Raw genomic sequence first — 12,438 nt, 5'->3', positions numbered from 1 at the left:
AAATACATGTTAAAAATTGCAGTTCATGGCAACTAAAAGCTTGGAGTCCAAAATGCATCTCTGCAATGCGTCTTTATTTCCCTTTCCCCAGTCTGCTGGGTGAAGATGAATAAAAGATCATCTACTGTCTACTAGGAGGTGGTCTACTATATACTCAAACAAGAAGAAAACCTCATTCCTAAGAGCATCACTAAGAAACAGAGGCATTCAAAGTAATTCAGCCATCTTAACTCATATGGGATGCAAAGAGGACACAGTTGAGAGTTACTCTGTAACACTTTAAGCAAAGATACAGACACCTTCACATTAAACTGATAGTTCAATGTTTTCTGTTCCAATTCAGCTGAACACCAAAACTAGCTTCTACCCCACAGAAGCATAAAGTCCATCATGCAGGCTTCCGTGCCATCAAAGCTAGATGTTTTGTAAATCAGACCCTTATACAGAGGAAAGTTACCGAGTACAACTAAACAGCATACATAAATATATATCTAATATTTAGCAGATCTTTATTCCCCTCCTTAATGACTTTTGTTGGTATTAGTGAGATACACAGCTCATTCCATTTTTTACTACACTCAGAACGTTAACAAGTTACCATACATGTGTTAATATACTAAATACCCTTTAGCAGGTCTCTTCGAAAAAAAAAGAAAAAAAAAAGTATTTAAAAACAGTTTTGGAAAAGTAGAAATCTATTTTCCAGAAAAGCAAGCAGTATAAGGACAGCGCAGACTCCAGTGCTTAAACATCCTCCCACATAAAAGTCATCTTGACAGCTTTTGTGCCTGGGACTCAGCGTGTCTCATCTGCCAGACGTGTTCTATTCATCCTCCTTGCTGCGGTGCTACAAGGTCATCAAAACCAGCTTACTTTGCCTTTCAGCTGGCAGACTTTCAAACATTATAATCACCAGTCTGTATAAAAAGGGACACGTAGCTTTGACCTCAGTTCATTTCTTTCTTACTCACATCTGTGAGAGTCAGTTTCGTTACACCACTGAGATTTCATCTTCAAAACCAAAGTCTGCTGAATGTGTCCAGAGAAATGACTTTGTATCTCAAAAATATCAAAAGTACCATTCAGATCTGAATTTCTATTAAAAACTGTGCACGTTTAGCAAAAAATTATGCTGCTGTAAGAACAAAAGACCTGCACCTTGGCCTGCTCATAATACAAGCTACAACAAAAGAGATTATTACACTAAGAGCTTTTTTCTCTGCTTCTTAACTAAATGCAGGCATTAAAAGCAAAGTGTTACTAAGCTTTTCCTAAACGAGCACGCAGGGGTGTGGCATAATATACATTAATCAGGAACAAAAACAGTTACAAACAACGATTCTAGAAAATGCTGCCCATTGGCAGCACGCCTGGTTTCCGAAACGTAAGGAACTGCATGGGAGTCGTCAAGATGAAGTCCACACACCTTGATCATTGAACTGATCACTAGATTCCAAGAAACCAAAGCAAATTTAAAAATACACAAGACAACAGCTGCCTAGAAGGCAGAGTTTTATCATCTGTCAATAACCAGATGAATAAAGTGCATAGCAACTATTGTAACAGTTTCTTGAAAAGACGATACGTTTAGCAAGTCTCAAAGTTTGTAAGCTTGACACTTATCCATACATTTTGCTACATGTGTGGCTTCCCTTTATTTTGCTGTTTAGCGTCACCGATCGACTCTTCAGCACTGTCTGTGACATCCTTCACACTTCATATGGAATGTGCTGAGATCTCTGACTGCTGCCTAATGTACGTCTGGAAGCTCTTGTCACCAATAGGATGTTCTCTAGAATTAAGAAAAAGTATTACATGTAGAATTTTCTGCCAGGACATTGCAACGTCAGAACAGAAAGTGAATATACACGATGTTTTGCCTAAGTTTGACTTTCAAACTTAAAGTTGTAATTATATATTGCATCTTCCTTAGAAGTGGAGAACTGATGGACTGCTGAATTGATCCTGGTATTTACTATATTTATTGATCACTTCATGTGCATAGGCTCAAAATTAGTCAGGCATATTTTATTTTTATGAATTATTTTCATGAATTAAAAACAAACATTTAGAAATTCCTAGTGCTTTAAATATTTGACATGTTGTAATAGCAATACTAAGTCAAAATCTTACTTTGTGTGTATTTTTGAATACGAATGTGGTGAAGGCCAGAACACATGGAAGGGAAATACCATTTCCAGAAATGTTGGCCTGTTGGGACAACTCATACTTACTGGCTTCCATATTTTGTCTTCTTAAACTTATCCCTTTTATATTGAGCATGCTCTTGCTCTAAAGTTCCAACACCTTCAATAATCAGCTTTAGTGTTTTATACGTCTCTTTAGGGTCATCAATGATGAATGTAGAATATTCCTCTTCCTCAGGTCCATCATACACAGATTTGCTGCCGCAGGCCTCTATATAAAAAAAGTACACAAATAGGTATCAGATAGGTAGGAGGAAAAAAAGTGGGACAAGCAGACTAAAAGAACTCAGTTTAGGATTCATACAGGCCAGCAGTTGTCCTTCTTTCTTATCATTATAACTACCACAGAACTGTGGCCAACACCAACAGCAGAAGGAGCAATTCCCTGGCCTTTGCTGGGCTGTTTGAAGGCACAGCGGCTGGCTTATGCCCATTCCCTCCTCTTAGTCTTATAAAGAAAGGGCAGCGAGCTTGGCAGCTGCTCCTGGCTTTGCACAGCTCTGTCCCATGCTGTATAGGCCATGCTTCCACCTACATCATCACTAGCACTACTACACAGACATTTTGGGAACTCTGACAGAACCTGGGAACTATCTGCCAGATTGCTGCAGGATTGGGCTGTGTGAAATCAAATGTTTATTTGTCAGAAGGACAGGTTACTGTCATACACAGCATTAAGTACAGAGCTTCACAACAGAATGAATTCTAAACATTTACAGGTTGCAGTAGTCATGGAAGATGTTTTATAACATTGCTCTGCAAAAGATACATACAACAAGCACAAGCAGAGTGTGTCATGACTACTGCCTTCTCAAGGAGATATACTAAGCATAAGTCATAAGTAATATCACATTCTATCCTATGCAGGAAGCCTTCCTGGCTACATGAAGACACCGCTTACATGGACATGTGCATCACATCTACCATGTGATCTACTTTGTCATCAAAGGGGAGCACATCAGAAAGGGAGAGTGTTTCACTCTTTTTCCTCAGCCTTCCAGCTCTACTGCTCTTTCAGTCTCAGCTGTCCAGTTACCTTCCCTTTGCTGCGCTGCCTGTGCCAAACCTGCGTCCTTTTCCCTGACACTGAAACTCAATGCTGGCGCTGGCAGCAGGGATTCGGAACAGGGGAAGGCTGGGCATTGGTTCAGACAGCTCGGAAGTGAAGGGGGATCTTAAGTTTGCAACTGCATGGCATCCAGGACTGGATTAAAGTGCTTTCCAATCTGTGTGTTTGACACCACCAGCTTATCTCATATTATAAAATCAAGTGCTATTTAAAGATCAGTGCCACGGTGAAGGCTTCCCTGCCACTCCCTGTGCTAAACTGGGATTTTAAGTCTGGCACCATGTACACCGGATACTTTTCTTGGCATGTCTATCAGTACTTCCTCTGCTGTTTCTTCTTTCTTTCGTCCTTCATGTCACATCTTTGTTCCCCACAGCTCTTAAGGGTTTCTCAGTCCAAACACCACTTCTCATCATTCCACAGACACCCAATGCTGAGCTTTTGTTGACGATTCTGAAAGAGCCTGACTAGGAAATCCATTTGGATCCAGCCTGTTCTGGGGATCTGAACAAAGGAATGTGCACATGGCTTCTGGTAATACAAAACCATGCTGCACTGAAACCTCAACTTTGCTGGTGCTTCTTTTCAGGATCAGCAAACTTCTGGTTTAGGCCACAAAGTGATTTGTCAATTCAGAACATCCAGACTTTGCTCTGTGCCTAAGGTATTTCAGGATCATTAAGACCACATTTAAAATAACAGTTTATTATGTAAAAAACTCTGCGCAGATATGAGACTGCACACTGCACCAAAAATAATTCACACAACTGCCTCAAGATAGCAGAAGGGGAAACAAATAATGGCTAAAGAGGATTTGATCTGCAAGGCTGGTGTAACTAAAACACACAATTTTTCAAAGATATGTTTGCCTTGCTAAGTGTGTCAGAGTTGCAAAAATGCTTCAGCCTCACCTTGCATTTTCTCCAATTTTGGCATATATAAGTTGAAAAGAGAGTAGATGCGCTCAGTTTCTCTATCTCCATCTATATCCAGTTGTATATTTGCTGGTAGGCCTCTGCAAGACATCAGGAAGAGAAGTAGGTAGGAGTTAGATGTTAAACAGTGTGTTATGGCACAAGAAGAATTCAACAAGGATGAAAGCAGTATTCCTGAAAGATGACAAACTGTACGTAACAGAGCACAAATTTTCCCAAGAGAAAAGGAAGACAGATTCAAAATTCTCTATGCCCGGATTTATCCAGCATGTTTTCACTGTGACTTTTTGAGAGCAGCCTCAGTATCCAGACATTTTGATGAATTCATCTGTTATAACCAGATGGAGGAGCCAAAGCACTGTACTCCCAGCTATCCAGGTTTTATATTCCGAGAAAAACTACCACTCCAGACTTGCTGCTTTCCTCAGTTTAGAGGAAAATAAGTTTCCTAGAAACAAGACAGTATCTCTGCATTTAACAGAGACCATGAGTAACCTGCTCAAAAAAGACTGGTTTCGAATTAAATCCAGAAGCAGATGCTTATCTGTTTCAGAAATTTACAAACAGAACACTGAACAGATTTCTGGCTTATTTTCTAATTGCAGATGATCAGAATTAAAATATCTTCTCCCACAGTCAACTCCTATCAACGTCTTGAATTTAAAAATTTCAGCAGTTTGACTAGGATATGCAGATACTGACAGCATCAGAAGTGTCAGCAAAGATGACCTCTAAAAACACCGCAATGCCTGCATATCAGACACATCTTGGTACCTGCATTCCTGCCACACTGCAGCGATCCACCTTCTCCTGGCAATATACAGACCTGCATGTTATCAATCCTTACCCTGTGCAAGGTGTGCAGCCAGGAGTATTATCTGCAGTAGCTTTACAGCAAAGCCAGTGGCCATTAAGATAGGCAGAGGGATGGTAGACTGTGAGGCGCTTCTTGTTGCACTGGCTAACTTTGGTGAGTATATCAATCCAGTCCTTGGCCTCCACACAGTTGTTTGCTTGAATATACAAGACTCTTCTTTCAGGCTGGATTACCTGGAACATCTGCAAACACAGAAGTAAACCACAGAATAAACTACCAGAATGAGTCGCTGAGTTTAGCAGCAGACTCAGACTGATCAATCTACTAAAATAAAAACCAAGCATACTAAAAGAATGTACAAATAAATATATTTCAACACAAAATGAAGAAACAAACGTGCCCTTGAAACAAGACTTTCCACCTGGTATAAGGAATAAGATACTGTTCCTGAAGGAGGTGATTTACAAGCAGCTAGTATCAACTTGCTGGTTAGGCCTCAGCAAGATTTGTTGTCAGCCTCAGGGATGCAATTTTAGTAATGCTGCAGCTCCAAGTTTTGGATGGCTGGAAGAAGGAAGCAACACAGGGCTGAAAGGAAACGCTAGTCAGCAGGAGGCAGAAATGAGAAATAATGAGAGTCTAGATCCAGCCTTTGGGGCAGCTTTGCTCTAACTGCCATATCTTTAATCTTTTTAACACTTACTTCAACATGATTTTTTGTTGTTACTAACTTCCACAGTTCTGCACCCAACTATAGCTGCAGTTTTCTCTGTTCCTCTTTAATTGGCTGGTTCAAATAACCACACATTAATTCTGCATTATGGTTTGGGCACTTAGTACCTAAATGAGAGTTCCCTTGCCTGTCCAAAACAGCTTCTGCTCCAAGATGGCAAAAATGCTTTTATTTTCTTCCCCTTGAAGACACAGGTTTCAAACCTTATTGCTTGATTACACTGATCCAACCTCACACACTGATCATTTCCTCTATCTTCTGCAAAAACTTCATTTCAATGGGTTTTCCTTTATCAGGTATTCCTAAACTATCCTTTTCCTACTCTTCTTTTCCATTCAATTATTCAAATGGCTAGACACTGCACTGCCCATATCATGTTGAATATTATTTTCCAAACAGATAAAAGTACCACTGATTTCTTTGTGGTACTTTTGAAGAAACAAAGATGCAACACAAAAATATATATATATATATTTACGTGTACATACACAAATACATGTCTGTCTCTCTCTCTCTAAATGTATATACATATATAGACATATATTTGTGGTGGTCCTGTGTGGAGCCAGGAAGTGGAGTCAATGATCCTTGTGGGTCTCTTTCCTACTCAGGATATTCTATTTTTCTAAGAAAACAGAAATTCATCTTTGTGTATTACAAAGATTCAAAATATTGGTCTGAATTCTGCACCTGGCAGTCGTAAAATAAAAGAATGGCTTAGGTTGGAGGAGACTTCAAAGATCATCTAGTTGCAACACTCTGCCATGGGCAAGGTTGCCAATTGCTAGATCAGGCTGCCCAGAATTCCATCCAACCTGGCCCTGAATGCTTTCAAGGATGGGGCATTCACAACTTCTCTGGGCAACCTGTTCCAGATCCTTCTCACCCTCTAAGTAAAAAAGTTCTTCCTAAAATCTAATTGAAACCTCTTGTAGTGGCCCTTGTGTTCCTCCTCTGGACCTGCTCCAACAGCTCCACATGTTTCCTGTACTGGGGGGTACCAGGCTTGGATGAAGTACTTCAGCTGGGGCTTCACAAGGGCAGTGCAGAGGAGGACAAACCTCCCTCTCCCTGCTGGCCACCCCTATCTTGATGCAGCCCAGGATACTGTTGGCCTTCTGGGCTGCACGAGCACACTGCTGGCTCATGCCCAGCTTTCCATCTACCAGGATCCCCCACTTCTTCTCCGCAGGGCTGCTCACAATGAGTTCTACTTTGTACTCATATCCAGGATTTCCTCAACCCAAGGGCAACACCATATACTCTGGTCTTGTTAAATCTCATTAGGCTGTTGTGATCCCATTTATCGAGTGTGTCCAGTTCCCTCTGGACAGTATCACTCCCTTTTATTGTGCCAACTGTACCAATCAGCTTGATGTCATTTGTAAACTTGCTGAGGGTACATTCAATCCCACTGTCTATGTCTCTGATAAACATGGTGAAGAGCACTGTTTTCAAGACAGACCCCGCACCACTCATGACTAGCCTCCACCTGGACACAGAACCACTGACAACAACCCTCTGGCTAAGATCATCCAACCAATTCTTTATCTACCAAACAGTCCGATCTTCAAATCTATGTATCTCCAATTTAGATATAAGGATGTGGTGTGGGAGCATGTCAAAGGCCTTGCATAATTCCAAGTAGTCGACATCAGTTTCTTTGTCCACTGATGCCGTCACTGCATCACAGAAGACCAACAGATCAGGCACCATCTGTCCTTGGGGAGAATGTTGCAGGATCATACCAGGCACAATCTTTTCTTCTCTTCAGATCTTTCAAAATGTCTTGCAAATATATTTGCTTAATTGTGAATGAACAGCTTTTTTGTAACTACAGTGTCACGCCCAGCATGAAGCAAAAGCTACAACAGTAATTTCCCTGTATTTAGTATCTTTACAGACTCCAGACAATAATCAGAAAGGCACAAAGACTAACATATCAGCAGTAGAGGAGTTGCTAAAGTCAGTCCAGCACTGCCAAAATACTGGAGAAGAGAGTCCTTTTTAATAAAACTTTTCAGACCATAACTGGCAATCAGAGTTTAGATAATGGGGACAAAAGGGAACCTCTTCCCTTTGGAAGATGGAAGGAAAGAGGAGTGTGTAGCTCAACTCCTACTGACACGTGACGACAGGAAAGATAATTTCATTGTCCTGCAGGGGTAAATGGATCCTTCTGCATTTGAACAAATGAAAAAATTTAAGGGGTATGGCTTTATGTAAGGGGATACCAACCTAAGTGAACTAGCATATGGCAAATGTTACTGAGAAGCCAACAACTAAGTCAAGAATTTCAAGTGGTTGCCAAGACCTTTAAACTGTCAAAAACACCAGCTGATTCTCAAACAACACAGAAAACCTGAATACTTAGAACCACACTCTACATCCTGCAGTGTGTGTAAGGAAAATGAAGACTACTTGAAAGGCAGTACACAGACTTACTGGCTTTAATGCCAGACATGTTGTTTTATCAGGAGTGATGGAAATAATTTTGGTACAACTCAGAGCACAAATACACACAGCATACTTATAGAAAATGTGCATCTTTAATCACAGTTAGCACCCATGACGGACTATGTGTTGCAAATACACCTGGAGTGGATTTTTGAGGATTCTGCTCTCACTGCAGTATTCTGCAGCATGGGAATACAAATGTCACTATGGGAAGGTGATAATGGTGTTTTCTACTGCTGATGGAAACACTCTGAATCTTGCTTTCTTGAACAGATGTAGTTACTTTTATTTTCATAAGGTATTTAAGTATCCAAAGCAACTCATGGTTTCTATTCATGCTCACAGTAATATCTTCTCTTGTTAACAATAAAAGGATATTTTTCCTATAATAAATCTTTTAAAAAAAGGGATATTCTGAATGCATTTCAGCCCAGCAAACTCAGCGTAAGCTAAAGGCTGCCTTGACTGAAGAGTTAATTGGAATTACAGCTCAGCTTCTCTCAATACCCAGAAAATTTTATCTCAGCTGTATGTCTGTGATCCTTCACAAACAGAAGCAGTCAGTTCCTTCACAACAGAGTGGTCTGACAGAAAGGGCAGACACTTGATTACCATACCTGTGTCCAACACTATGGAGCCCTGACAGCTGATCAGCAGTGGTCAGTACTGAGTGTGCTGTGGATCACGAAACCCAAGGACTGCTGACAGTGCTGGTAAGAATCTGAATGGGCTGTACTTTTGGAAACTCCTGCTACTATATATAGAGCAAGCAGCTGTGGTTGTACATCTTTCAATAGAAACCCAATCCGAGTTACAAAAGGGAAAAAGGTGATTAGTCTGGTGGATCCAGACCAACCTAACAAGGAAGTTAACAAAGATGACCTACTTACATTTTTCATTTTAAAGGATTCCTCCTCCAGTCTTTCCACTGCCAGAATGTTTTCAATTGGAATGCTACACAGAGGGTGATCACCTGCAGAGTACATACACAGAGGCTGAGCAACTTATTCACAACTCAACTTCACCCTATGCCCTTATTCTGACGGCTGATTCAGTTCCTTTGAAGATCATTTTGACTGCACAGAAAAAAACCTTTCACTCAGCAGGTTTACCAGCACGGTCTTGAAGCATTACCTTAATTTCATTTCTGCTTTCAGCAGCATTATGTTATGCTAGCAAATTTCTGAGAAATTGACTACTGCAGCAAGACACACTTTATTTCTTGAGGAGGTGGAAGAAATCATTACTGTCCTCTCAGCTGAACAAGGCTTATGGTGGTGACGTAAGATCTCAAAGTTAAGTGTGAAGTGATGACTGTCATTATCTGGACATCTTTTTTCATCTTTCTCACTCCATATTTATTTATTTGATAGATGGGAATGATATTTACTGTGTACTACTGAACCACTGGAATTAAACTGTCAAGAACAAAATTCTTGGTATTAGGCAGTATTAAGTAAGCAAGTGTTTGCGGGCTCAAAGCTTGCAGTCAAACCCCAAGCAGACTGCAGTCGGTTATGTCAATTCTACAGAATTTATAAAAACCATGAGAAATGCATTTGACAATGTTCAGTACAACAAAAAAAAAACAAAACAAACAAACAAAAAAAACCAACAACAACCAACAGTGCAAGATATTTGAGCTCCTGAGTTTTGTTTCCTCAGACTATTTACTAGGTAACTGGAACCTACAGATGATGCTTAATATCTAATAATAAACAAACTCTATGAAAAATTCTGCTTATTTATAGTGCTATGTATAGAGAAGAAACTTCTCTAGCTATCAGTACAGAATTATTAAAGAAAGGGCAAGAACATACAGGCTGACAAGACTTCTCTGTACTGTGCCTTCTATAATTACAGACCTAGATCTCAGTCTTCAGTTCTTATAGTAGATTTAATCTTCGCTTTAATGTATTGTAAAAAGAGACTGGCAAACCTCTGTTACCTTTGCTTTTCTGATATGTAAACTCATGATTTGTCAGGCGAAACCATCTCTTCTTGAAGTTTTTCATACCAAATCGTTTCCTTCCCTGTGCTCTCTTGATCATGAACCTAGTAAACAGGACAACAGCTGTTACAACAATATACCAGATTTTACATTTACGTAGATATATATGCATACATATAAAATATGTATTTATGTATATAGATATACACATATATACATATATATACACACACACAATGGCATTTGCAAAGCTTTAGGAAGGGACACAGTGTTTTCTCATTATTGAGGCCTTCTCTTGACAACAAAAGGAAAGTCACATTTGGATAGGTTTAGTGCATCTGTTAGTTAAACCTGTCCTTTTTCCAGATCTCAGTACGGGGCAAGACACATAGATTGATTTGTACACAGAGATTCTAGTTGATTAGCTGAACTGCAGCATGTGCTCTTTCTGCAGTTACAAATGCAGCTAGAAGATTTCCTAATGCAGCAGAAAAAGGACCTGCTAAGCTTGACAACACAAGACTCTGTAAGTCTTCTTTCTTTTTCCTTTTTTTTTTTTCTTTTTTAGCTCAAAAATTTTTAAGTATATTTAACAACTAAAAAGCGGGTATAAAGCTTCTGGAGCACAGGGTCTGTGCTTACATGCTTTAGTCACTCTCATGCTCTAGAAAAAATCACGTTCCACAATGCCATTTGCAATTGCATATTGATGCTGCAGTTAGAAATGGATATTCAGTCACATACAAAGCAATTTGATGATTGAAAGCTAGAACTCCCTCCTTTTTTTTCTTTTTTTTTTTTTCTAGATGAAGGGTGTTCATTTACTGAGTCATCAGTTTTAATTAATTTCAAACTTGAATTAGCTTGCAAGGAACTGTGATGCATCCACCAAACTCCTAACCACTAAATCAATCCAAAAGCTTCAAGGTGACTTTGGAAAGCTTGGTGACTTCATATCGCTCAGCCCCACTCTGGTGTAAGATGTGTGTGCAGTAGGGAGTTGTTAACAGCTACTTTACACATTACATTACATTTACTATTGTGCAAAATAAATAATTGCACAGTAGAGCCAGTAAAAACTACTCAGTACTTCTTATCAGGTCGGAAGGCACTATATAGCAGAAAGAGCATACAGAGAGAATAGGGAGTGATTTGGCTGAAGATTCTCAATAGCAAAGATAAAATGCTTAGATCAGCCAATCCTATTTCTTGCTTTTGGTATCTTCAGTCAGAAACAATTACATTGCATCCAACTGAACAGTAGGGCTCTTTAAAGATCCAACAGAAGCCCAAGTTCCTTCAGACTTTAACTGTTTTGTGACCAGCTGGGCTAGTGCCTCCTGCTTATTCTAAGTTGTGTGGGCAAAAGCTGACAACATTGTACAGAGCAAAAGATACATACATTCTTCATTAATCATTCTTAGTCACACTCAGTTCCATTTTTTAAATGGTCAGTTACTGTCTCAGTACTTGTTCTTGGATTCCTTAAGAAAGATTTAACTCAACCATATGATTGAAGTCATCATCAGATTGACTGGATGGGTGGCTGACTTTGTATTTCAAGGTTAAGGCAAATTTCAAGGGAAGAGCAAATATCCTTGGGCTGGACAATATGCTCTTCAGGTCAGTTTCTCTCTCTTTTCATGCCAACACTTATAAGGTTACTCAAAACTGTAGATGCCTACTGAGCCTCCCTGTTTAAGAAAAGCAAACTCCATACTGCAGAGCTAAGAGCACATTTCTAATTTAATTCTTCATTGCTGATACAGCTGAGGGAAGAACATGCTTTTATTTCTCACAGGTAGGTGAGCAGCATTCAAAACCACTTAAGTTTCAAGGTCAACTTAATAGGATTTGTTTCCAATATTTGCAGAATGTGTGAGAAGTCTGAGCAAATATTCAGAAGCACAAAGGAAAAAAAACACAGTCTAAGATAAAATCCATTCCAGTGTTGTGTGGCTGGAGAAACTTTTTCTTCTTGTGGTTATGGTAGACCCGATTTTGGATCTGCCTTAGCTTTGCTTAGAAGCGTCAGCATGCAACTTTTACCCACAAGAAAGGTAAGACTAATTCTCCTTTTGCTTTTCCTCCTTTTGGGAAGAGCCAGGCAGACAGCTATCAAGCAGTGATGGCATGATCCATGCCAGCAAACCAAGTGCCAGTGACTAAAATTTTTGGTACTGTGCATTCAAGTACAAGAGTACATACGCTATAGCTTTCCACTTAGATATTCTTAATAGAAGGATAGATTTAAAAAAAAGGAAAAAAA

The 12,438-nt window shown here is 39.6% G+C and overlaps 1 protein-coding gene across 1 annotated transcript in view; it reads right to left on the bottom strand.

Annotated features, from left to right (window-relative positions):
* Positions 1-315: 315 nt before the first annotated feature.
* RASA3 (RAS p21 protein activator 3) overlaps positions 316-12,438 on the bottom strand; it is a 175,118-nt gene continuing 162,995 nt past the window's right edge. Inside the window, exons 19-24 of the mRNA XM_010728350.3 lie at positions 10,167-10,273; positions 9,109-9,191; positions 5,059-5,270; positions 4,188-4,291; positions 2,235-2,418; positions 316-1,792 (exon numbers count right to left, since the gene is read on the bottom strand). Coding sequence (XP_010726652.1) covers positions 1,717-1,792; positions 2,235-2,418; positions 4,188-4,291; positions 5,059-5,270; positions 9,109-9,191; positions 10,167-10,273 — 766 coding nt within the window. The 3' untranslated portion in view covers positions 316-1,716. The remainder of the gene's footprint in view (positions 1,793-2,234; positions 2,419-4,187; positions 4,292-5,058; positions 5,271-9,108; positions 9,192-10,166; positions 10,274-12,438) is intronic.

The sequence above is a fragment of the Meleagris gallopavo genome, chromosome 1 (genome assembly GCF_000146605.3).
Source record: "Meleagris gallopavo isolate NT-WF06-2002-E0010 breed Aviagen turkey brand Nicholas breeding stock chromosome 1, Turkey_5.1, whole genome shotgun sequence".
In the NCBI taxonomy this organism is placed as follows: Eukaryota; Metazoa; Chordata; class Aves; order Galliformes; family Phasianidae; genus Meleagris; species Meleagris gallopavo.
This window is presented reverse-complemented; position numbering and strand designations above follow the sequence as displayed.